Source organism: Zootoca vivipara, chromosome 8 (genome assembly GCF_963506605.1).
Source record: "Zootoca vivipara chromosome 8, rZooViv1.1, whole genome shotgun sequence".
Lineage (NCBI taxonomy): Eukaryota > Metazoa > Chordata > Lepidosauria > Squamata > Lacertidae > Zootoca > Zootoca vivipara.
Window position 1 is genome coordinate 23,855,772 of NC_083283.1, and position 25,991 is coordinate 23,881,762.

A 25,991-nucleotide genomic window follows, 5' to 3' on the forward strand; every position below is an offset into this window, starting at 1 on the left:
TTGAGAGTCCCATGGACTGCAAGAAGATCAAACCTATCCATTCTGAAGGAAATCAGCCCTGAGTGCTCACCGGAAGGACAGATCCTGAAGCTGAGGCTCCAATACTTTGGCCACCTCATGAGAAGAGAAGACTCCCTGGAAAAGACCCTGATGTTGGGAAAGATTGAGGGTTGGACAGTGTTCTTGAAGCTACCAACATGAGTCTGACCAAACTGCAGGAGGCAATGGAAGACAGGAGTGCCTGGCATGCTCTGGTCACGAAGTCGGACATGACTAAACGACTAAACAACAACAAGTACTTTTAAGCTCAAAGACCGCTCCAAGGCCTATCTAGTCCAGCATCCTGTTCTCATAGTGGCCAATCCGATGCCTATGGGAAGCCTTGTTGTTTCATCATTGACATAAAAGTAAAACATAGCTTATTAAATTGCTTCCATGTGGGTCTAATATTGTCATTTTTTTAAATATTTCATATTTGATATTGGATCAGGACCTGTATAAAAATCCCCTATTGTATTGTTTATAAATGATTTAAATTTGCCCCGGTGATAAAAAAAGTGGATGATTTTTTAAAGTGTCAGGGAAGACGCTGGAAGTGTCATTCATTTTAACTCATTCAGTCTAAACCTGCCAGGCATCCTCATTTTGGCTAAGCCATGCTTACCTGCCAATCACCTGATGCATAGGCAGGTAGAAAGAAATACAAAATAATATGTTTTCTCATTTTGCATTTTTCTATTGTGAACTGCCCTGGGATCTTTGAATGAAGGACTGAATAATAATAATAATAATAATAATAATAATAACAACAACAACAACAACAACAACAACAACAACGATGATGATGCAGGGCCAAAAGGGACTTCAGAAGCACTGCATACTTATCCCCTATTAGTGGGACTTCAAAGTGCAGTGCAGGGCTGTTTGCAACTCCCTTTGAAAATAGTCTCGTGCTGTGCTTTAAAGTCTTGATAATCAGCTGACTATTGGGGCTTCAAAGCACCACACCAGTCTCTTTGCAATTCCCAGGGTGGCAATTTGGAGTCCCTATGATCAGCTGATTGTTGGGACTTCAAAGCACCACCCTGATGTTGGGAAAGATGGAGGGCACTAGGAGAAGGGGACGACAGAGGACGAGATGGTTGGACAGTGTTCTCGAAGCTACCAACGTGAGTTTGACCAAACTGCGGGAGGCAGTGGAAGACAGGAGTGCCTGGCGTCCATGGGGTCACGAAGAGTCGGACACGACTAAACAACTAAACAACAACAAGGGTGCTGGGAATGGTCAGCTCTGTTAGGGCTTTGGGAATTTTAATATCTATAGAGCTTTGAGAGAGACTGCCTCCCCTCTCCCCCCAGTGTTACGTTATGTTTTTCTATTAAATACTGTACTTGTTGAAATATTACTAAAATGCCAGCATGAACGGCCATGGTTCCTGCTCCCTGGGACAGCCTCTACATGTTTAGCAGCCTTCCTCTCTGCATTTGTGTCCCCTAACGTGGATGATGTGCTGGCAGAGCTGCCAATGGATGCAGCTGGGGGCAGCAACTTGGATGAAGTCAAGCAGGCCTGGTCGGGGCCAGGATAGGAATCTGCCTTGCATCCCTATATCTGCCACCTGGAGTTACACAGAGAGCAAATAAGAACAACAAATAAATAGAAACGGAACCCCCCACGGAGCGTGTAATTGAAAGCTTTCGGGATGCAAAGTTGTTCTTGTCAATGAGTCAACACTACAACAGTCTCAATGTTTTCAACTGCCACAAAAACTTACCCAAACACCCAGCACTGAGTTCCTACCCTTTTGCACTGTGTGTCTGTGAGATAAGCATAGTATTGCCTGGAAGTAAAAACAGAGGAGAAAATGTCAATGTAACAGATAGTTGCACGTATAGGTTATAGTTAGCAAAAACAACTTGGCTCGGGGGGGGGGGGGGCTGATATTCAATTTTTGGAGAAAGCAGCTCAATTACTTGGAACATGGTAAAGGCTCAGCCATATTCTAGAACTCCAAAACCGTACCTCAAACCTCTCTACTGCTATCTTGGAGATCGAGTAAATGTGACATTTGTAAACCAATGACTGAAACTTGGTCAGCTATAAAGAGGGATGTACAACTGAGGGTGAGAAAGTGGGCAGAAAAGTCAGCTAGCATGTCAGTGGAATGTCTGTTTGCCTGAACGCAGAGGGGCACAAAGCAGCCACAGCCCTAAGCTTAGATCGGCATTTCGGCATTTTCTGCCAACTGTCTCTATTTTAATATTTTAAGTTGTTTCTCCTAATTTTTCCCCTTTTTAAATTGAGCTCCTGTGAGATTTGACTGAGGAAAGAAGGAATCAGAGTTTAGAAATTAAGAAGCGACTCAGGACAGAGATCTTTTGAACAATGGGAAATAAGACTTGTAATCCTTTGCACCCTTACCCAGAGGAAGCCCCACTGAATACAAGTGTGTTTTACTTCAAACAAAAAAACTGCACTGCATGGAAGTCTGTTGAATGGGAAACAGAGTTGTGTTAAAAGCTTTTCAGGCTTGTAGCCGGGGGGGGGGGGGCAGGAATTATTGAACACCTGGAATATACATTTGCCTAACACACTTGCTGTCATTTGACCTGCTGTTTTACAGGTGATTTTACATTCTCTGACATGCTTGCTGTTATTTAATTGTATTAGTTTTTAAGTGAGCAATTGGGTGGAATGTCCTATGGCCCTTTTAGGACATACCAAGCCAGGTTTCCCTAACCTGGCGCTCTCTAGGGATTTTGGACTACAAGGGCCACCATATCTGACCATTGCCCATTCTGAAAGACTGATGGAAAGAGCACCAGGTTGAGGAAGGTTGCCCTAAACTTTAGCAGCAGTGAGCCTGGGGCTTATGTGCTCTCCGCTTCTCCTTTGGCAAAGCTGTGAGAAGGAGATCAGAAGCGCTGCTTCCTGTTTCCAGACTCTGGTTAGTTTGAACTATGGCTTTTTTCAAACAAGCCAATATCAAACGGTGGCTTGTTTTAAACTAAGCAGAGTCCCCTGGTTTGGACATAATGGAACACCCTGGTTAGTTTAAAAGCAGAGGCAGATGTTTCCAATCTCCCCCTCATTCGGGAGGGGAGGAAGACATGAACATGAGGCTTGTTGCGGCTCATGTGTGTAGCACTAAATTATGGTTTAGCTTTACGTCCAAACCAGGGTTTTTTTTCATCTCCAAAAGTAAATGGGCTGGAGAAAAGGCAAGGAACCTGTGACCACCCAGATGTTGTTGGATTCCAACTCCAACCAACCACAGCTAGCTTGGTGAGCAACATCTGGAGGGCCACACTGGCTCCCCATCTCTGAGCTAGGCTTTTCGAGGTCACCAGCTGCTGGCCAGCAATTTTACAGTGAGGAAGATTAAACGAACAAAAAGTACCTCACAGTGGGCGCTGTGATAATTCCAATGAAGAGGATCCTACCCCAGCTTAAGGGGTGACTTGCATGGAAAACAAAGATATGTTTCAAGAAAAATGTGTTCAGCTCAGTCAACTAGAAGAAGAAACAGAAAGAAGAAAATGAGCTGGGAACCTTTAATAACCTAGACAAATAAGACAGATGCAACTCCTTAGCAACTGCTTACGGTCTGCTCCAGGACAATAAACATATGACACTCCTGGTGGCCTGCGGATCATTGTTGTCTCCATTAGGAACAGTAAATTATGAACTCCACAAAAAGAATTAAATCCTTTGGGAAGGTAATCAATACATTTAAATGCCTGTGTTTGGGAGCTAGATAAACGTACTGCTTCGTTCTTTTCTTTGTGTGTACAACTATGGAGTCAATTTACCTTTCTTTGCAAAAGCAACGTTTTGTTGCATCCTGCCCTACCTTTATATAGTGTGAGAAAGCAGATTTTTGTAGTACCAATAAAAAGTATCACACTTGTCAATGATTAAATTGATTTGTCTTATTTTTACCACCGTGAGGGCTACATCTGGATTTTCTGTGTCAGGCACCAGGCAGTTTTGGCATATCATATAATTTTATTACACATTTTTTATGCTACACTCCCTCAAGGAAGCGAAGGGCAGCACAAACAGTTCTTCCCACCCATGTTATCCCCATAACAGTTCTGTGGAATGGATTAGGCTGGGAGACAGTGACTGGTCCAGAGTCACCCAGTGAGCTTCATGGCTGAGTCTGGGTTTGTTACCTGGTTCTCCCCAGTCTTGGTCTTACACTCTTAACACAGGTATGTGGAACTTGTGACCCTCCAAACATTGTTAGATTCCAAGTTCCATAAGCTTAAGCCAGCATGCCAACAGCTAAAATTTGGGAAGTTTAAAAAAATATTTCTAGCCTTTTTATAAACATGGGTTGTTGTTTTTTATCTTTTACTATTTAGGTTTCATGCTGGTTTTACTTTATGTTCTACTTTTTTTGTAAGCCGTTTTGAGTTACTTTTCATAACTAAGCAATTAATAAGTGCAATTAATGATAACAATAAATTGTGGTGAAATAAAAATTCAAACACATCTTTTCATATGGATTTGTTTAAAAAAACAACGCATTGCTGCAGAAAGGAGAAGGGGTGGATTTGTGAATGAACACATGTGAAACTAACGCAAAAAGGAAACAGCCTGATTCAGTCAACCCTAGCTGAGATTCCCGGGCTTTCTTTTCAATAGCTTTGCTGTTGTTGTTTTTTACCTGCCAGATAATCATGAAAAGGTACACTCCAGCTACTCTTTGAAATGAAGACTTGGGATCAAACCAGCGAACGTAGGTCCAGCTTGCTGGAGTGAACTGTAACACAGCTCTCTTGATTTTACCTGTGGTGGTGTGAATGTCCCTGAAAGCAGATAAGGACAACAGTAAATAAAGAAGGAAATCAACATTGCATTGCTATGTAACAAATGATGTAAAATAACACAGCTCTATCACACTGGGGTTTGTAACAAGAGGTAGTATGCCCGTTGCGGAGAAAGATGCATTTAAGAAGCGGACCGATTGTAATTAAGCAAGCAAACATTTGCGATCAGAAGAAACCTGCCCCAAAGCAAACTTTTCCACATGCGTGATTTGCTCCTCAAATGTAACAAAGCTGAAAATTGGGGGTGATAGCTTATATTAGTCATAGAGTAGACCCATTTAAATTAATGGACATGGATAACTTAAGAGTCTGCTTGGAGAATAACTTAGTTGGGAACATCCCTTAATTTCCAAAGCTATCAAAACACCAAGCTTTCAAAAAAGCAAAAAAAACCTAAACAAATGCTTTTTTGAGGGAAAGTGTTTGAAAGATCTGAGAGTCCAAACTGCGGCCCTCCAGATGTTTTGGCCTACAACTCCCATGATCCCTAGCTACAGGACCAGTGGTCGGGGAAGATGGGAATTGTAGTCCAAAACATCTGGAGGGCCAAAGTTTGGGGGTGCCTGGTCTAGGCCTCCCTATTTAATTTAAATAATTTAATTATCATGCTTCTAATTAAGGGCAAATTAGCATAAAACCACACATTTTCTAACCAGAACCAGGCAAACAATTTTTTTTTGTATTTACGGTGCTCCTGAAGGTTGGGAGAGCATCTGGGGCAGCAGCCCATGAGGTGAAAGAAAGCGTAAGGCTCTCAGAAGCACCAGATTAAGAAGCTTAGAGTTGCCCCAAGCCCCATGATGTTCAGAGTAATTCTCTCCCTCACAGCTAGAGCTGAACACAAATCAAATTAACAACAACAAAAAAACAATCGTAATGCTGTACTCATTTCAAAATAATAACTGGGAAGTAACACAGAAAGTGACTTCCAATGTTCTGGTAAAAGCAAAACACCATCAAATTAATTTAGATTCTTGTGTAATCAACTGTTAGCTGGATAAATGAATCCAGGAGTGTGTATCAGAGATTAGGAACCTGTGGCCCTTTGTCTATTGTAGGACTCCAGCTTCCATCAGACTCAGCCAGCAAAGTCCAAGAATATCTGGTAGTGAGGTGCATCTGGAAAAAACAGTCCTACTTTTCTTTCTTTCACCATTATTGGCCATGGTGTGTGGCAAACACTAAGAGGTGCAGCTAGGACGGGGAACAGGAAACTTAACTGCGCATGAATAGAGGTACTTTCCTTTCATTCATGGCGTTCTTTGAATGCTGGCTTCTAGCAACAAATCCAGTGGATTTAATTATATTCAGAGCCGAGTGCCGGCACCGGCTTGGGGAGCGGGACGCCGGGCGCTGCCTGTTCAATGCAGTAATTCAAGGAGGCGGGCCGCACCCGCAAATAAGCCTTGAATTTTAAAGGTGCAGCTTATCTGCGGGTGCGGCTTATAGTCGGGCCAATATGGTACTGTCAGCAATGATAGCGGGTTTCAGTTCCTTTTTCTTCAGCAAAAACAGCAGCGCTGAGTATGTAAGGCATGCAGAAAGGACAGCTTAGAGACTAAAGGTCCCAATCACATGGCTAAGTGCAAAGCTACAACATTCCTAACCCCCACTCCTAAGGAGTACAGAATCAAAGTTTAGAATGGAGGCTCTTTTCTCAGAGAGGAACACAGAAAGAAAATTGTTTTAGGAATATGCTCCTGGCAAAAGTTTCATAAGGAAAACAAGCAGGTGAAATGGGAGGCCTTTAAATACAGTTCTCATCTATTGCATCATAAAAAGAAATATCAGGAAACGGTTTACTGTTCAGAAGTTTGGCCCTCACACTCCAATTCTGAAATATTAACTATATATTATTAAAAAGCATGGGGGAGGTTTACTTGGATTTTATCAATATACAGTGGTGCCTCGCAAGACGAATTTAATTCGTTCCGCGAGTCAATTCGTTTTGCAAAAAATTCGTGTTGCGAATTGCGGTTTCCCATAGGAATGCATTGAAATTTCTTTTTTTGCCCATAGGAACGCATTAATCAAATTTCAATGCATTCCTATGGGAAACCGCGATTCGCAAGACGAATTTGTCACAAAACGAATTCATCTTGTGAGTCACCATCAGATCGCAAGACACATTCGTCTTGCGAAAAATTCGTCTTGCAGGGCATTCGTCTTGCGAGGTACCACTGTAGTAAGATAATAGAAAGAAGGTGTAGGTTGCTTACTTATATGGGTGTCGCTTTGGAGAGTTGAACCATACACTGTATTTTGGTTACACAATGCAATCCTACAAATGCTTACTCAGAAGTAACTCCCACTGTGTTCAGTGAGGCTTATTTCCAGGTAAATGTACACAGGATTGCACCATGAGAGGTAAAATCAGAGGCTGATGGAAATCAAATGTGAGCCCAAGGGACCATGAACAATCAGAGACTCTTCCCTTGCTTATTAATGGAAATAACATTGTAACACATTCATAATGTCATGATCCACCAACGTTGTCAAGGAAATGGATTTAAAAATAAATCGCAGCACTGATACCGATTTAGGAATCAATCACCCAAGACAGTGAACATAGAACATGAAAGCAGCCTTGCCGGATTAGACCAAAGGCCCATCTAGTCCAGCATCCTGTTCTCACAGTGGCCAACCAGAGGCCTATGGGATGCAATAGTTTTTAACAGTTTTTCCATGGGATCCAGAATTAACAGATTTTCCATGGGATCTGGCAGGTTGAGGTTACACACTCATGTTCCCCAGCAAGTGCAATGCAGATGCATGCTACCTCTAATACACTGGGGCTGGATCCAGACACCTCAAAGAAGCGTTCCAGTTAAACGCATTGTAAACTTGGTATGAGGAATCGGGTTGGCAAAAACAGAACTCCACAGCGCCACCTGGTGCCACAGTGCTATAATGCATGTACAACGCATATGCCAATATAGCTGAGTCCTGGGTCTATAGCGCCACATGCCTTGTGATTTCCCGGCTACAAAATTAAATCTAACATGAGGTTTTAGATTTGGGATAGCCCTGTATTACCAATTGTCACATCCAAGTAAATATTCAGCATTTCCTATTTAGGGATTCAGAATTATCGGCATGAATCTATTTTAGCAGCCTGCAATGGGACAACCTCCACAATTGACAATCTACCAAACATTACATTATATTTCAGAGTTTCCATACTGCAGTATCATTAATATAATGCTTATTTGCTTGTACTTGAGACCTACTTGAAGCTGGCCCAGTGATAGGTCCTCATCTCCAACCAACGACAAACTACCATGCCCAGCCAGATGCCACCCCCGTTACATAGCAGGATGTCCAAAATGACTTGATCCCACCAGCATTCAGCAAAATTAGGCAGTAGGTGCATGAAGAACAGCTACGGAATACAGCAAAAAGATTCTGGGTAAGGAATTCATTCAGACAAAGGTATCTTATTAACATAAGAATGTGGCTTTCACATAAGTTGCAGGTGCTGAAAAGACAGGAAATATTTCCCATATGACAGGTGAATTCGACCAAAGTCTATCAACCTACAGCTTCAGAGGGCTCTAGATCAGTTGGCACTTCTTGGTGAGAAAGCATTATTACACTTTCCCTCTGTGTGTTTCCAAAAGCTTACTGAGTTGCACTGTAAAATCAGTGTTGCAAATATTGCCTTTTCACTAGACGATTTAATATTACAGAAGGCACAAATTATAGGAGGAAGAACTACATGACTGGTTTTAATATAGGGAACATACTGAGACAAGCTGCACATAGGGTACTATATAGTAATACTGAAGTCTATATTCATCCAGCATATTTCCAAGTAATTGAGTAAATAAACTTACTTAAAATAGGCTGGCTTAAACATGAAATAAATCTGATTTGGCGATTCCAGACACTCGTGTGCAAGAGGAAAACTTCACATCTCGCATGTGTGTCAAATTTAAGTAGCAGACAATAAACTTGTGTCATGTTTGCAATGTGGACAAACTGCTAGGAAAGCCACATCAGTCATTCCCCACCCCAAGGATATTAAAAACTCCACACTGAGAAGATGCAACCTACCTCGGTTAGCTCCCAGGTGATGCTAATAGTCCAGCACAGCCCATAGCTACGGATTAACAAAGCCTTCATTGCCCAGCCCCAGAAATGTCCAAAAGCAAATATGTCAAAATGGCTGAGGATTCGCTCCCAAGTAATAACATGACAGTTCTCAGCGTATTCCTGTTGTTGGTTTGGAGAAAGGGGAAGGTGTGTGTGTGTGTGTGTGTGTGTGTGTGTGAGAGAGAGAGAGAGAGAGAGAGAGAGAGAGAGAGAGAGAGAGAGAGAGAGAGAGAGAGAGAGAGAGAAGCGGAAGTTACAAGTCTATTCTGGAATCATTTCGGAAGAAATAAAACTGCAGACTACAATATCAGAGACTATCAGATAACGTTATTTACTCGTCTTATGGTCCGCTATAGCTTAGCCTTGTATTATCATTAGTTTATATACCATTTAATGCCAAAATAGGTTTTTATGCACGCTGCAGCATAAAAATGAATTGCACAAGCATTAAAACATAAATATCCGTTAATTAAAATACACAACAGAACAAAAGATAAGTGCATGCTTTTATAATGCTGGATTGTAATAATGGACATGCCGATCCTTCGAGAATGGCTAACAATGTAACGCTGCACATATATACTCAGAATTAATCCCCACTGAGTTCAAGTGGTCTTACTCCCAGATAAGTCGAAATAGTATTGGAGCCTAATTCTTTTTATATATATATTCTACTGGTCCTCATCACAGAACATGAAGGAATGAAACACCATAAAAACTCTGTTTTCTACATCATTAGGGATCATTACTGCCAGATATGGAATATTCTATGTTTTAACCAAAAAGGGGGGCAAATTCTGCAACCTCAATAAATTATACAAATAAGCATTCATTTACCTGCTCTGATTTATTCACTCAAGGAGCAATACTGAACACCTATAAATACCCCACTCCTGAAACACTGCCTTTGGTATGAACGAGTTTCGTTTGCCCTCAGTGACATGGAGTGATAGTCAGCGACATTTTATTCAAAGTAAACCCTCTGAAAATAATGAACATGACTAAATTGGGTCAGAGTAGGACTTAGCTCAATACCCCCCATAGTCACCCAGTCAAATCGAACGGACTGCACATTGATGTCACTGTTCTCAGGAAGAAGGGCTGTTTTTCAAACAAAACAAACTGCACTTAAGCTGCAGCCAAGAAGGCCGTGAAGAGACTCATAAATGAATATTCACACCACTGTGCAAAAACGTGGCAGGCAGGTTATGCCATTTCTTTGCGACTCTCTCACAATTTGGAAAGCGGGGAGAGATCTTCCTTCCCAAGAGAGATGCATTTTGCAAGGAGAAAGAAATGTTTGTAAGATGCACCCTCTCATATGCCTCATCCCTGCTAAAAAGGCCACAAAACTTTAAACTTCCTGTTAGAGAAGATGCTTCAACCTCTCAACCATATCCAGTATCTTTTAGTGGTGCAGCAATAAATCTGCTAATCCATTTGCATAGCTAAGCAGAGTCCAGTATGGTTTCAAATTGGATGGGAGACATGTTGAAATTCTTGCATTGCAGGGGATTGGACTACATGACACTCTGGGTCCCTTCCAACTCTATGATACTAGGATACCATGTTTCCCCTATTTTAAGACACCGTCTTATATTTATTTTACCCAAGAAAATAAGACTATGGCTTATTTTCGGGGGGTCTTTTTTATTTTATTACTGTAAGTACCTCCTTACCGCGGCCAGCGTTGCTGCTGCTGGGTCCCGCAGCAAGCCTCCTCCTCCTCCTGCCGTGTTGCTGCTGCTGGATCCCGGAAGCAGCCTGCCAGGTCAGTGCCCAGCAGCACCGCACGAAGCGCCCGTTTGAGGAGGCGGCCTGCCAGGTCGGCACTGATTAGTGCCGCATGGAGCACCACCTCCTCAATCCACCATGGCGCTGCTGGGCGTCGACTCTGCAGACCGGCTCCTCGATCCGGCGCTCCGTGCTGTGCTGCTGGGCGCCCACCTGGCAGGCCACCTCCTTGATCCGGCACAGCACTGCTGGGCGCCGACCCTGAAGGCCTCCACCTCCTCCTGCCGTGGCCGGCGTGCTGGGTCCTGCTGGCTGGGGCGCTCGACGGTCTCGCTCCACGCGGAAGTATGTCTTATTTTCGGGGTATGTCTTATATTTCACAAATCCTTAAAAATCCTGCTACGGCTTAATTTATGACCACGTCTTAAAATAGGGGGAACACGGTACTATTGCAGGATATTTGAACTTTCTTGCAGAGAGGATTGGAGAATTCCTATCCCTTTTCAAAGGGATAATGCATGCTATTCTAACACAGCAATATGGTAGTGCTTTATCCACTCTGGAACAAATCTATTTTCTTGCAACACTATCAATACACACCATGATGTCTGCTTCCCTTGTGGCGTATCGAAGATTAGGATCCAGCCAGTACATCACGGATTTCACCTGCTCAAAGTTAAGGAAGAGCAGGAAGGCCAGAAACAGAAAATAGAGAACACTCAAACCTGTAGGAAAACCAAAGTCAGATGTCCAAAATGTTTGTTTGAAGAGCAACAGCAAAAATCACAAAAACAAACCATGTTATATCAATGTCAATGGACCAATTCAGATCAATAAAATCAAAGCGAAATAATAATAATGAATTATTCATAATTAAGCAGCTTCCGGAAGATTCTTCTCATACAATTCCATATGGCTGGAAATCTCCCCCGCCCCAGTGAGGTACATGTGTGAAAATGTGAAATGTTGCATTCACATGGAACAGAAAAAGGAGCAAAGCAAATGAGTACTGGACCATGAGCTACAACCCAGACTCTTCATATAACTTATCCACCATAGTTTATTCACAACCCTCCAGAATGTGGCAGTTCTTGATAAGTTGTTACTGTACTTCATTCTAACCTCGCCGTCATGGAGAGACCAAGCAAAGGTTAAAGAGGTCACACTCCAAGAGGAATTTAAGCATCCTGTGGCAGCCAAGAGGTTTATTAATCCATCAGTCATAAAACAGATGCAACCTTGGGAAGGTTTTTGAAGGGGATCCAAACTATTCATGTTGGAAATTCGGCTGTAATCATAATAGCTACAGCTGCTCCACATGCCAGCAGATTATAGTTGTACAGGGTGACATTTTTGAGAATACTGCTCAGTGCCTTAGGAGGCCGAGTCCCATTTTCCAAAGCAATTCTGGAACACTTGAGAACTGTCCCCAATTCTTTCCATATATTAAATATTAACATGGTTGTGAAATGTTCATTAAGATGGTGCAAGAAGGGAGGCTTGCTGTACCCTCCCACCACCCCATTCTTGAGAGCCCTAGAACTGCCATTATGATGATGATAAATAATAATAATTTATTATTTATACCCTGCCCACGAGCGGAGAAGTGATTTGGTACCAATGAATATTTGCATCTGGTTCTCCCACCGTTGTTCGATTCTCAATTTCCCTTTTCAAAACTCCAGTGTATTTGCATGCAGATACAATTAAGTCGAAATTGAGTTTACATGACCAAGTGCCCTTTGCACTACCAATTAAATTTGCAGTCACAGGAATTCTGATCAACATCAGAGGCCTTGATCTTAGTGCCATCTCAGGAGATCTGGTGAGTAAGCACTAGAGATTGGAGCCTTCTTCCGTAGTGATTCTCTGACTCGGGAATGTTTTCCAAATTATTTATTTGTTGAGCTCACTCTTGGCGTGTCTTTTGCCAGAAATTGAAATCACTTCTGTTGCAACAGGCATTTAATGCATACCACTTAGTTTTACTGTTGCTGATTTTAATTTGTAACATGTTTTGTTCCTGCTTCTCTTAGGTTCTTTCTTTGGTGTTAAGGGCTGGTTAACACTGCAAGTTCTTTGTCCTCCCTTTTTCACTGATTAAGTTATATGGTTCTATGATTATGCTGTATGTCAGTCACCCTGGGTACTTTTAGCAGAATGGCAGGAAAAATACAGTATTACTATTTTTTTGATGCTCTGGAACAGTGTGAAAGCACCTCTTTAAAAGCAACTTACCAAAAACCATACGCCATATTGCAGGGTGTGGGCGAGTGAAAGGCCCTGTAGAGAAAAAAGTTTTTCAATAACAGCAAACTGATGGATCAGAAAGAATTGCAATAGGTCATCTAAACATAATATGAAAGAAATGCAACCATGCCAGCCAAGAATCAATACTGAGCAAGCTTTATAACAAACCGAGTTTTCTATTTAAAGCCATTAAAGGAACTACTGAGACTGATCCTCAAGAACTTGTTGTTGGCGACACTGTAGAAATTACCATGGTATCCAAAGAACAAGGGCTCCCAATGTTGTGAAAACGGTACATAGAAAAGTAAGTGCCCAACTTCATACCGCAAAGCAGATGAGGATCTGCAGGAAGATCAGTGCTTGCCAGCAGGAATTCCCAGGTAGTGGGAACGTTAGTGCTGGCATATCAGGAAATTGGGATATATTAGCAATTGGGAAAGGCAGAAGTGAATGTGCAGGCCTGAAAATTATGAGTTTACAAGTGAAATGTTTGTGAGTGTGATGGTTCTGTCGAGGAGGAAGGGAGATACTGTGAGGACTGTATGCGTACAAGCACACACAAATACACACTGCATGTCTTTTTATGCGCAGAAATGCATTATACACACCACTACAGAGGCCCTTGTCAAGAAAGCCAGGATTTCCAGTGTTGGGAATGTGGTCAGGGGTTGCCATCCCTTCATTTACTTTCCATGTTCAGATTTTGTGTCCTTCCCCTTCGAGTCACACCCCCAGCTGTGGCCCACATTTACTTTGACCCATGGAATGAAGAACTGAGCTAGCCCCTGCCTGCCTGCATTTTCAGTGGGAGCTCCATTTCTTCGTCTGATGTGAGTGTATCTAGGAAACTGTTTTTACATATACTATGGAGCAATGGGGCATTTAGCGGCATTATCTTAGGATCCAAGTCAATAACTCAATGAAGTTCACAGAACGAAAGCTTCCAGTCTTCCCGGTGCAGGGAGCTCCTGGGGGAGGGAAGAATTGCCCCAAACTGGGCAGACCTGTGCATAATTTGGATAATTCGGACCTCTCTCAGCAGACCATGTCCCTCATCCCTCATTGTTAAAAGGGACCTCTTGTCTAGGGACACAGCTGATTGCAGGGGAGAAGAGGGGACAGGAAACTTTCCTTCTGTGAACTTTATTGAGTTAACTTATATTGGGATCCAAAGCAATTATTTCCAACATCTTGAAACTTGTGGTTAAGGACTTAACTGGAATCTAACCAGGAATTCATCCCATAGGGGAGGCAGCTAAAAGTCATGGGTCCCTCAATAAGGAGTCCCCCATCTACAACTGCTTGCTCAAAGCTTGTCCAAGGAGAACCCCTTTTTGTATCTCCAGATGTTTAACAAGCCTTGGAACTAGTTCTCCTTTTGCAACAGTACTCATCAGTATTGAGTACTGCCACCTCTTTTTTGTTTTGCTGCCCAGCCATTTTGTGCTGGCACCCATGACACTCGTAACAAGACAGGAGTACCTGTGCCTCATTTTTTACCAAAAAAAACCCCACTGCTCAGAACAAATCTAAGCGCAACGACTTTAATCAACCTATCAAATTTTAGGGACTTATGGAAACCAGCCAGCCAACTAAGATTACTGGAATCTGCTAAGAAATGGAGAGAATGAACAAGCATGTGTGTAGCACAAGATTGTGATAAGGACAGTTCAAAGCAGGTTACTAATTTAGGACCCCCATGAAAGCCAGGAGGCCCAATCACAGAATATATGTACTATTTTAAAGCTGCAAACTTAAACACAATTATTTAGGAGTTAAGTCCCTGTTAAGGAGTTAAGTCCCTGAGACTTACTTATGAGAAAACATGCTTGGGATTGTGCTGCAAGACTGACAGTACTTTTGTCCTGAGCCCTCAAATTTTATCTCCCCCGTTTCTGAGGTTTACTTTTAGCTCACTTTGGAAAAGCTAGTTTTCCTATTCTGACATTTGTTCCAAATAGAGTACACAAGAGCTTGAATGAAAATAGTATGAATTCATGTAGCAAAGGAACTAGGTGAATGGCAAAACTGGAGGAAGGGCACGCCAGGCAGGCCACCTAAAACTTCCAGCAAGCCCGTCATTAGATACCACAAAGGATATCAAGTGCCATGCACACAGGTTGAATTCGGGTGGAAAATCGTTCCTCTCGGCTACACCACTGAAATCAATACCTTTTAGAGACGCTACTGGGATCAAATACAAATCCAGATTATATGGCTCAAAGCAGCTTGATGTGAGGTGTCCGAAGGCACACATCTGCTCAACTTTGCAGTCTTTGCATTCGAGTTATTTATGTCTGCATTTATCAGGTGCCTGGCTTTGTAACTTATAGCTCAGTGCCCTCTGTGTAAAAATGTAGCCCAGTGCAATCCCAATTATTCCTAGAGGGTATCAGACATCGTTTGATAAATCAGCAGTTCAGATGATGGAGTGGATGCTTCTCTGAACCCCCCCCCCCCCAGCAACAGTGCACACTGGGAAGGTATTCTGGCTGCTGCTAAATGCTTCTCCTGTAACCTGGCTACCAAGGCAACTGGGCCAGTCTCAGAGGAGCGGGAACAAGTCCTCTTAGCAGCAGCTCCATCTCCCTGTGCAAGCGTTCCCTAGTATTCTGCCTCTTGCCAAAAATGCCCAGGACTGAATTCAGCTATAGCTTCGGTCAGAGAGCGCAATCAACTTTACTCACACCAAACAGTTACTACACACAGTTGCTTTTACTGGAAGAAAGCCAGTCAGCATCTGCTGCAGATAATGACCACGGCTACTATCTATTCCCACACCAGACACAATGAGATCACTCTAATGTTTCCAGTAAGAGAGGCAGGCGCAAGGTATTGAAAAACTGAACACTGGGATTCAGCTAAGCAAGATTTATGGGATGCCACTTCCCTTTCCTCTCTCGAGCAGTTTACCTAGGTACAAACCACCCTCTTTTAATCGAATGTTAATAAACAGGGATAACAGTTGCAGTATGGACCTTCCGATGTGAACCCAGGTCTCAAATGAAAAAAAAAAAACAATGCTTGTGGGATGAACTGCATAGCAAGTTAGCCTAGTCCAGAGGTGGCTAACCTTTATTTGGTCACATTTATACTTGGAGAACCTTCTGGGGCTGCATACCAGACACGGAGGTGGCCAAAAGAGAGTGCGCCCAACCCCATACTTTTGCACAGGTGTTCTCTGCCCCAGCTCAGCTAATCCAAGTTATCATTCCCTCCCTGCTCTCCAAATGATTGATCCAACAACCAGGGTGGGGTGTTTTACATCCCCATTCCCCTTTAGGGTCCTTTGTTGGGAATAGAAGTGTAAACCTCTCTGCCCACCCCAGTGCTGCGTCTACTTTATTATTCCCCTCCCCTTTTTGTTTCTGCCACTAAAATAAGTGGCATCTTGAGGGATACATTTGCATGGGGGCAAGGGCTGATCAATCACTGTCCGGTAGAAAAGGAAAACTGACGAGAACATCTCAGGCTGCTGCAGTCCTCACTGAATATAGTGAGATTCACTTCTGAGTAAGCATGTGTTTAAAAATCAAGCTGTTAGTGTCTCAAGGCTAATAGGAACATGCCTTGAGCCTCTTCAGTTTCAACTCAGAAGTTGCCACAGTTCAACAGTAGTGTACATGCTTTGCATATAAAATGGTCCCAGTTTTAATCCCTGGCATTTCCAGCTAAAGTGCCAGTAGGTGCAGAACGGAACTCTGTTGGAAATCTTAGGAGAAGTGCTACTATTAATTTAGATGGACCATTGACCTGATTCAACATAAGGAGTCCCCCCCACTTTATAAATGAAAATGAAACACAATTGTTTTGCTCTGATTCTAAACATATTTATTTTGAACAGGGCATTATGGATTTGCAAGGAGGCTTACATCCAGATAGGCATGTGTGTGATCACACCTATTATTTGCATTTAACCACCCCATATCAGAGCATCTCCTCGATTACCATGCAATTATGTGTAGCTTTTCCCCCTCTTTCTTTTTAAAATTCATTTTCTTTGCTGAAGAGGTCAAAGAAAGGGCTCACATTGTTTCAAACAACTAATCAAAAGGACAAAAGATTTAGAAATTTTAAACTCATTTTCTTTAGCTGGGGAAAAAAGTTGCTTCAATTTTAAAATGCCCTAGTTGGAAATCTTTTAAAGGTAGCAATAAAATGCATGTTATTTCTGTTAAATATTATTCCAAACTGGCTTTTGCTGGGAAGTAGGGGGAAAGTTAACAAACACCTTCCCCACCCAGAAAGCTGTTCCCTACCACCTATTCTTCAGGAAAGCAGCACTCACAGCACAGGAAGGGAGAAAGCAAGAACACCCCCTTTTATAAATTAAAGCATATAAACATGCACATTTATAACTAAAACACATCAACAGAAGACAACAGAAAAGGCTCTATCTCAGCTTTCCCTAAACTGGGGTCGTCCAAATGGGACTCCATCAGCCACAGCCAGTAAATAAATTAGGGCAGTTACCGTCCAAATCATACTGTAGTATTGGAAGAGACCACAAGGGTCATCTAGTCCAACCCCCCTGCACTGCAGGAATCTTTTGCCCAATGTGGGGTTTGAACCCACAACCCTGAAGTTATGAGGCTCATGCTATACAGCAGGTACCAGGTTAGGAAAGGCTCTTCTATGGGAGCTGCCTTTTCTACCCTGAAACTGCATATGCTGTGTCCGTCAAGAGAACTCTAGCATGCAAGACTTTATTTATTTACTAACTGCAACTGCATGGTTGCCCAACAACTTATGTTCTACTAGTATCTCATGGAAATTAGACCCATCTTGCATTCCTTTTCAAGAGTATACTCTGGAGTACACGTTACTGCCTTGTTTTTGCAGCTTGGCACTGCACAAGATGCTCTTCCAGGGACTATCCCTTATCAAGGTGAAAGTCTAAGAGAGACTGGGACCATTTTCAGAATACTCATAAAACAGTTTGCTCCAAAAGTCCCCAAGCACCTTAGTGTTTACCTTGCTCTCCTATCTGCAAAAGGAGTTGGGGGGGGGGGGGAGAAACGGCACAGAAAGTTACTTACCATTCGGAAAGGCTAAAACACTGATGATTAGAAAAAAGAAGATCACACAGAGGATGCCTTTCCAAATATTATCTTCTGGGGTTGAATCATCCCTAAAAAGAAAAAGTTTGTAATTAAAACAACAACATAGGAGATTCAGGCATTATCTTTGAGTAAATTCCACTGAACATAGCAGGCTTGATTTAATCTTTGTAGGCTACTTTCCCAACAATTAAATTGAGCTCAAAGTAGCTCACAGCAATAAAGCATAAAATACAAACACTTTCTAATAGAGTAAGCCTGCAACTTCTGCTCATTTAACTTGTGCTCGTTCAGTTTTGAGCTTCGAAAAAAAAATTAAAAATTAAAGAGGGTGGGCGTCTAGGGAAAAGACTTTGGCAATCCCAACCACCATTGTACGCAATGCATTTAGACCATATACTGTACAATTTTGGCTCTAGGTGCAGTTCCCCACCCCCACCCCACAGGTGTTGCAGGCTTAAGTTGTGGGGGCACTGTTTTACAGCTATTCCTTTCTTACCTGAAGGATCAGTTCCAGAGAGTAGCACTGGAGAAATGCCCTTTAGCACCCTTGCATTTGTATTATGGGGTCCCTCTGCGGCCTATTTTGTCCCCAATGCTATTTAACAGCTATATGAAGCTGCTGGGGGCACTGGGAGATTTAGATCAAAGTGTCACCAGTAAACTGATAACACGTTTCATCTGAACATCTGAATCAGGACTGGCTTTGGATCAGTGTTTGGGTACACAGGAGGGCTGGATGAGGAACAGCAAACTGAATTTAAACCCTGGCGAAACAGAGGCCCTGTTGGAAAGAGGGTCCCATGACTGGCAGAAAGGTGAGTTACCTGTTCTGGACAGGGTTGCACTTCCTTTGAAAGAACAGATACACAGCCTGGGGGTGCTCCCAGACGCATCTTTGTCCAGGCTAAGCCCTTTTTTACACCAGCTTTTGTTGGTAAGACAGCTATGGCTGTCCCTAGGCTAAAACAGTTTGGACACTGTGGTCTTGGCACTGGTAACCTCAAGACTGGATTATGGGACTGCAGTGCACTTTATGTGGCGCCTGCCTTGGGCTGAACCCGGAAGCTGCACCTTGCGCAGAATGCGGCAGCCAGGTTGTTGATTGGGGTATCCCATTGACACTGTGTAAAACCTCTACAGAGGGAGCTGCACTAGCTGCTAATATGCTACCAGGTTCAATTCAAGGTTTTTGCTTTTAGCACTTAAAGTCCTAAACAACTTGGGACCAGGTTACCGAAGGGACTGCCTCGCCCCAGGAGTATTCCTGCCTGGTCACTGTGTTCCTCATATAGGGCACTTCTGAGACTTAAGACATGCCACAGAGGTGCACTTAGTTTGTACTAGAAACTGGGCTCTTAGTATCACAGCTCCAACTCTCTGGGCTCAATTACCAGCTGAAATTAGACCCAAGTGTCATAATGTTCAGGTGCCTACCAAAAGTTATTTCAGATAGGAAGGCTTTCCCTGGGGTATGACCCAGTCATTTGTGAAATATTAATAGTACATCTGTAGAAATAGTTTTGTTTTGCTTTTTAGATTTTGTGTGTGTGTCATTTCCATCTTGTTGCATTCCGCTTCAATGTTTGTAAGCTATGGGGCAGTTCATAAATTTGTAAAATAAACAACCCCCATAATGTTTTGGACAATTTGCATCATATGTGCCAAAAAGACCACTGAGTTAGGCAAGGGCAATCCAGCACTTGAATTTACATTCTCCCCTAGCTCTTCTCTATAGAAAAGTATTGTGGCTCCAAGCAACCCCAGCTTTGTGTTAAATCAGTATGCAAGATATAAAACTTCTTTTTATAAATAACAAAAATGGGGACTATCTTTATGAGCTCTCACACACTTATTCAGAAAGAGCTGTGCTCCAAATGCCATATTCCATGGCAGTCAATTCCAGTGCTTTCGATTTAAATAAAAATGCAAGGTCCAACTTTTCTCATCTGTGTTTCACACCTTGAAAGAAGGAAAAATAAAAAACGACTGCTTTCAACCTGTAGCTTTATTCTATTTTGATTTTTCCCCCTTCTGCTGTTATATTTTCCCCACTAGGTTTGGCTTTGCTTTATAGTTTTTGTATGATTTTGCAAACCACCTCAAGCTGTGTTAAAGGAAGAATATAGAGGGTTTCAAAGAAAACAAAACTATTACTGTTATTAACATTAGCACTTATTTTTGCCTTGAAAATTCTCACAGAAATGAAGGCAACCAAATTGCTTTTAACAGTAACCAAGGGATACAGGTTCGGGCATCTCAGCTACATGAATAGATAGAACAATGGCACATATTTAAGCTCTTTGAAGCAACGTGTGTAAGACATAGGCAAGATTTTAAAATATTCTTAAAAAGAGGTCATGACCATGGCGGCATTCGTCTTAAGAACACTTCTCTGAATTTCTGCTAACACACTCGCTGTGCCACGTCCCTGTTTAGCACCGAATGTAAGTAACCTGATGTGGAAAAGGTGATGCAGGGCCAAACTAGCATTACACACAGGTGTTGGTTAACATTTCCTTTGTTTTAAAGGAAAGCAGCCTCAGGGCACTCCAACTGGGAAGCAAGCAAAGCCAATGGCCAGAGGTGATGGGTGTAGTTCAGCGGCATATGCTCTAGGGCAGGGGTCAGCAACCTTGTTCAGCCGTGGGCCGGTCTACCATCCCTCAGACCATGTGGTGGGCAGGACTATTTTTTTGAGGGGGGGAGGGGAATGAACGAATTCCACAAATAACCCAGAGATGCATTTTAAATTAAAGCACACATTCTACTCATGTAAAAACATGCTGATTCCCGGACCGTCTGTGGGCCAGAGTGAGAAGCCGATTGGGCCGCATCTGGCCCACGGGCCTTAGGTTCCCTACCCCTGCTCTAGGACCACAGAAGCAGAGGAGATGGCAAAACAGGAACTTCAGGATTACCAAAGAGCCTGGACATGAGGCGATTTAGGAGGATGGGGAAACACATGGAGGAACCCAGTTCAAACTGTTTCAATGCTGAAATCATCAGCTTTAGATTATCATCTTGATCTACAGAAAAACAACTCTCCCCTGCTCCTCTTCCATAACGGATGATGAATCAAAACAGAGGATAACCTTGATATGTGGTCATACCATCACATCAATACAGGTGTGGCTGGAAGGGTAGCTTTGTGCTATTATAATGCACAATGTAAGTTAGCTTGAAATATCAACCTAGGCCAGGCATGGCCAAACTTGGCCCTCCAGATGTTCTGGGAATACAATTCCCATCATCCCTGATCACTGGTCCTGTTAGCTAGGGATGATGGGAGTTGTAGTCCCAAAACATCTGGAGGGCCAGGTTTGGCCATGCCTGACCTAGGCACTCTCAGCTTCCAAAATTAGAGACAAACTAGGTAGATGTCACAATGACCATGCATCTGGTAAGTTAGCAAGTTGTCATTGTCATCTCTGCTCCATATTTGGTTCATGAGGCAAACACAGCAAGGGGAACGTATTCCCTGCTTCCCAGCTCTGCCTTTGGCTAATGCTCTTGTGCTTCTGGTTGTTCCGTAATTGTGCAACCTCTCTGCCAGGGAATCTGTGGCGCATGGCACAGGGTTGGAACAATAAACATCAGGAAAACTTGTTGCGATGGAACAGAATTGTCCTCTGTAGCTCCAAAGCACATGACCAGAACTAGTGGGTGGAAATTGGAGAGAAACAGATTTCGACAAAACATCAAGAAATACCCTCACAGTACAAGCAGTTCAACAGCAGAACAGACTTGCTCAAGAGGTAATGGGCCCTGCTTCACGGAAGGTGTTTAAACAGACGCTGGACAGCTGCCCGTCTGGGAAGGCAAGTAGCTGAAGCCAGCATTAAGCAGAGGGCATCCATGGTCCTTTGCAAGTCTAAATCTAAGCTTCTAGGGATGCCCGACAGGCAGATCTGGGCACAATTTTTAAAAAGTGTCCTACAAGGTATTACCAAGGTATTACCCAGTCTAGCATTTTAGCCATTGGAAACTCAGTTTTCTTGTGCCACCAGATCCCTGCCCAACTTAATCAAGATATAGCAAAATATTCTCCCAGTTTCATTCATACAGAAAAGAAAAACAGGCAAAAATTGGCCACCCCTATTATTAACACTAACAAGTAGTGACAACGAAGCCGTGACAGTCTCTCTGAAGTACATAGGAACCGTATATCCTAACATCAGCAATAAAGTAAAATCCAAGGAATCAAAACACACGTTGTCACCAGAAAGGTGAAAATCCACTAGGAGAGGATGGTCTGGAAAGTTCATTTGCATAAAAGGATATCACTAGAATTGCCTTCAACAACATTCTGAAGAAGGTTTGGTGTGGGGTTTTTTTGCCCAGAGAAAAGCAACAGACATTTAAAGACATTTCAAAAGGGAAAGGGCAGCAACGGAGAGAAAGAAATAAGCAAATAAACCTGAACCCTTACATCTCCAGCCTGGTCACTGAGATCGTCTGTAGGAGCATCACCGGTCCCCCAAGTTGGCAAGATTCATCTGACAGCAACAATAACCAAGCTGGCTAATTCCTGTGGAATCCTCTGCCAATAGAGCTTCAGCAGGTGCCTTCTGTTTTAACCTTTAAATGCCTGCTGAGAAGTTTTCTATGCCAGCAAGCTTATGCAGGCAATTAAGAAAATATATATTCCTGTAATAGTAATTTGACGGTATCCAAATTCAATTTTTTGCATGGTTTTATTGTGTAAAGATACTGTTGTAAACACTTTGCTATTTTTTATGATATAGCATTATATAAATAGTTTTTTATAATTAAATAAATGTAGTTGGTCCCAGCCGGGCCAGTGAAGGGGGGCTCACAGTATCATCTCTTTATATGATGTTGTTGTTGTTTAGTTGTTTAGTCGTGTCCGACTCTTTGTGACCCCATGGATCATAGCACACCAGGCACTCCTGTCTTCCACTGCCTCCCGCAGTTTGGTATGATACAGCCACATAAAATGGTTGTGGACTGAGACACTCTGGAGTTGTATATATACGCCATACATTTAAAACACATTGTTTCTTCCAAAGAATCCTGGGAACTCTAGCTCATTCCTCAAATTCCCATGACCCTACAGTCCCCAGGATTTGGGGGCAGGATAATGTGCTTAAATGTGTGTTCGCAGCCCAGGAATAGGGGAGCCAATTAACTGTTGGCCTTAGCCAGACTCATGGAAGGAGTCTCTGTATCTCACCTGTACCTATGATGTAAACTGATGATGCACTCACCTTCTTAAACCTACGCTTAATTGAAACGAACTACACCAACATAAAGCAACCATGCACTGAAAGTTGTCTATACATCCTTCTTTCTTTTTTTTGGAAGCAGTTCAGCTCAACTATTTTCAGAAAGGTGCTACTGTATATGGGCAATGCACATCCATTAGGATTCTTAATTAGCATCTCCCAACTCTCCTGCAAACTGATGCCTACTATTTATAGTCACGTCATCCCAACATTTTAGTATAGTATAGCAGCCCCGAAACTAGCACAAAAGGCGTACGCACAGAGCACATGCATTCATGGCTTTTTCACTGCATTATGTATAGTATGAAACTGTGATTGGTCACAGCAATCCATTGGCACACAAAGCTACATAAAGAGATAGAAAACTCTCATGTGCTATGGTCTTACACTCTACATGCTGCAGTTTGACACTAATTCTAATATGAAAGGTAACCACGTTGGAACTTTGTGAAATTGAAAGGGCCCTAAAACCACCTCAAATTATAAATGAAGAGTTATAATTTATCCAGAAAGCTTGACAGCTCAGTAAGTGACCAATACTTTTGTATGAAGTGTATCAGATGTACTTTGCCCTAGGGAAACAATTCAAAACACCTGCCGCTAGTACTGTAAGATACTTAAAAAACAAACAAACCTCTTTCCCATGAGTAGCTTTATGAATTTGAGAGGGAAGTAATCGCTAGAAGCATGCTTTGACAAGAACAGGGTGGGGAATGAAAACTTCAGAAGGTTCTCTATTTACTAAACCTATCCCAGCATATTTGCAAAGTTACATAAAGGAAGCCTACATTAAATTACCATGTCCAACAACGCATGAATCTAAATGAACTTATTGATAACTGGCCAGTTTGAAGGATATTTTGTCATGCCTAGCTTGGTATTCTGATTCTGCTCCACATATTTTACTCTCAGGCCTTTCTCGCCTAGTCTACTGGAGCCATGGTTCCCAACCTGTGAGCTGCAGACCACCAGGGACCACAGTTATCCCAATGGGTCCACAAGTAATGCTCCTCTAACCAGCGATGATTTCCTCAGCCTCCCTCTTCTTTGCAGTGGCATCTCCACGTGTGCTACAGTGAATCAGGTGCTTTGGCCTGTAAGCTTCCTTGCTTTCCTTCGTTAGTGCTTGGTGTATTTAGAAGAGCCCAACGGCAAGGCATAGGAATGCATTAGTTTTCTATCTTTGCCTTCCCAGCTTTGTCCGCAGAGACTCATTGCGCCTGGGGTTTCTTGGTCTTCTACACATAGGACTTATTGATGGGCCCTTAATTTGATTTTAACAGGCTCCATGCAGTGGACCATTAGCAGGATTTCTGCATCCTAATTCATCATTACATTCAAATTCCTTAGTTTTAGCATTATTGGAGGTGGTTTATAGTGCTTTGTTGGGATAAATTCTGTGGATTGGGGTTGCCTAATTATGTTGTGTGTATTCTGGTCATTTGGTGTGCAGATCTTTTGGAGCTGGCTGTTGTTCTGAATAGCATTTGTTGCTCATGCTCACTGCCTTATAAAGAAGATAGATAAATACAAATAATAAATATAAATAAAAAACTGCAAACAAGTTAACTGTACAGTATACATAAAAGCTTTACTTCTAGGGATTAGGGATTTCATTTAAGTCTACAGCTGGTAATGCTGATTCTATACATAGGAATGTATTATACTAGCAGGAATTAAAATTTTCATTTTAATTCTGTTGGGGATTGCATCAACTGAGTTTACTGGGGGGGAATCAATTTTTATTTAGTTCAATTTGTTTGGCTGGGTTGTTGATCATTGGGTATACTGGGGAAACCAATGAATGAATTCTTGATTATAAACAAATTCATCTTCCATACCTTTCTGAATCAATTAATTGGGTTGATTGCATCTGGGGAAATGAATGAATTTACATTTATGAATGAATATGCTACCTATTTAAATACCTTTCGGAATTCATTACTTGAACTGTTGATCGATGGGGGGAATAAGAAAGCAGATAAACACCAGGGGGGAATAAGTAAAACGAATTTCTGCTGCTTCCATTGATTTTGACACGTTTGCAAATTCATCAGGAAAAGGGTACCAGTACTTTTTCGCGATTCTGTGTTTTCTCAGATAACGGAGGGGGGGGGGGAACTTGCCTAATTTTTTGAGTGGAACTTACACCTCGGTAAACGTGCATAGGAAGAACCGATGGCACCGGCAGCCCATCTTTCTTCCCTGGAGGAACATAAGGACTCGTGAGAGATGTCCTCATTCGGGTGGTGAACCGGACCAAGCCCTTCTCCGCCCGCCCCAGCAGGGCTGACCGTCGCCATCCCCACCCACCGCAGTCCCTACTTTGCCCCAGGGGGGCTCCTCTTCTTCTTCCCCCAATGGAGCTGCTCGCTCCCCTCCCCGCCTGCCAACCCCTTTCTCCCACCTGGTGAAGGCGAAGGCCATGAGGCTGAGGATGGTGAAGCTGAGCAGGGTGATGGTGTGCGGCCGGTAGAAGAACTCCAGCGTGATGTCCTCCACTTGCTGCTCGTTGATCATGCGGAAGTGAAGCCGGTAGTTCACGTCGTCCTTGCTCAGGGTCCGGCTGCCCATGTACGACGCCATCGCCTCGCCGACCGGCGGCCGCCTCCGCCGCCTCCTCCGCCGCCTCCTGGCCTCGCCGGCGGCCACCGCGGGGGCGACCCGCTCCCGCCGCCTCAGCCCGACCGCGGCCGAAGGAGCCGGCGCGGGGTGGAAAGACGGCAGGGAGCGCGCTGGGCGGCTGGCCAGGCTGCTGCAGCGG

The 25,991-nt window shown here is 43.0% G+C and overlaps 1 protein-coding gene across 1 annotated transcript in view; it reads right to left on the reverse strand.

Annotated features, from left to right (window-relative positions):
• PTDSS1 (phosphatidylserine synthase 1) overlaps positions 1 to 25,942 on the reverse strand; it is a 38,849-nt gene extending 12,907 nt beyond the window's left edge. Inside the window, exons 1-9 of the mRNA XM_035124756.2 lie at positions 25,635 to 25,942; positions 17,958 to 18,049; positions 12,907 to 12,951; positions 11,269 to 11,393; positions 8,896 to 9,054; positions 8,070 to 8,221; positions 4,677 to 4,818; positions 3,402 to 3,514; positions 1,776 to 1,841 (exon numbers count right to left, since the gene is read on the reverse strand). Of these exons, the coding sequence (XP_034980647.1) occupies positions 1,776 to 1,841; positions 3,402 to 3,514; positions 4,677 to 4,818; positions 8,070 to 8,221; positions 8,896 to 9,054; positions 11,269 to 11,393; positions 12,907 to 12,951; positions 17,958 to 18,049; positions 25,635 to 25,813 (1,073 nt within the window). The 5' untranslated portion in view covers positions 25,814 to 25,942. The remainder of the gene's footprint in view (positions 1 to 1,775; positions 1,842 to 3,401; positions 3,515 to 4,676; positions 4,819 to 8,069; positions 8,222 to 8,895; positions 9,055 to 11,268; positions 11,394 to 12,906; positions 12,952 to 17,957; positions 18,050 to 25,634) is intronic.
• Between the last annotated feature and the right edge of the window lie 49 nt (positions 25,943 to 25,991).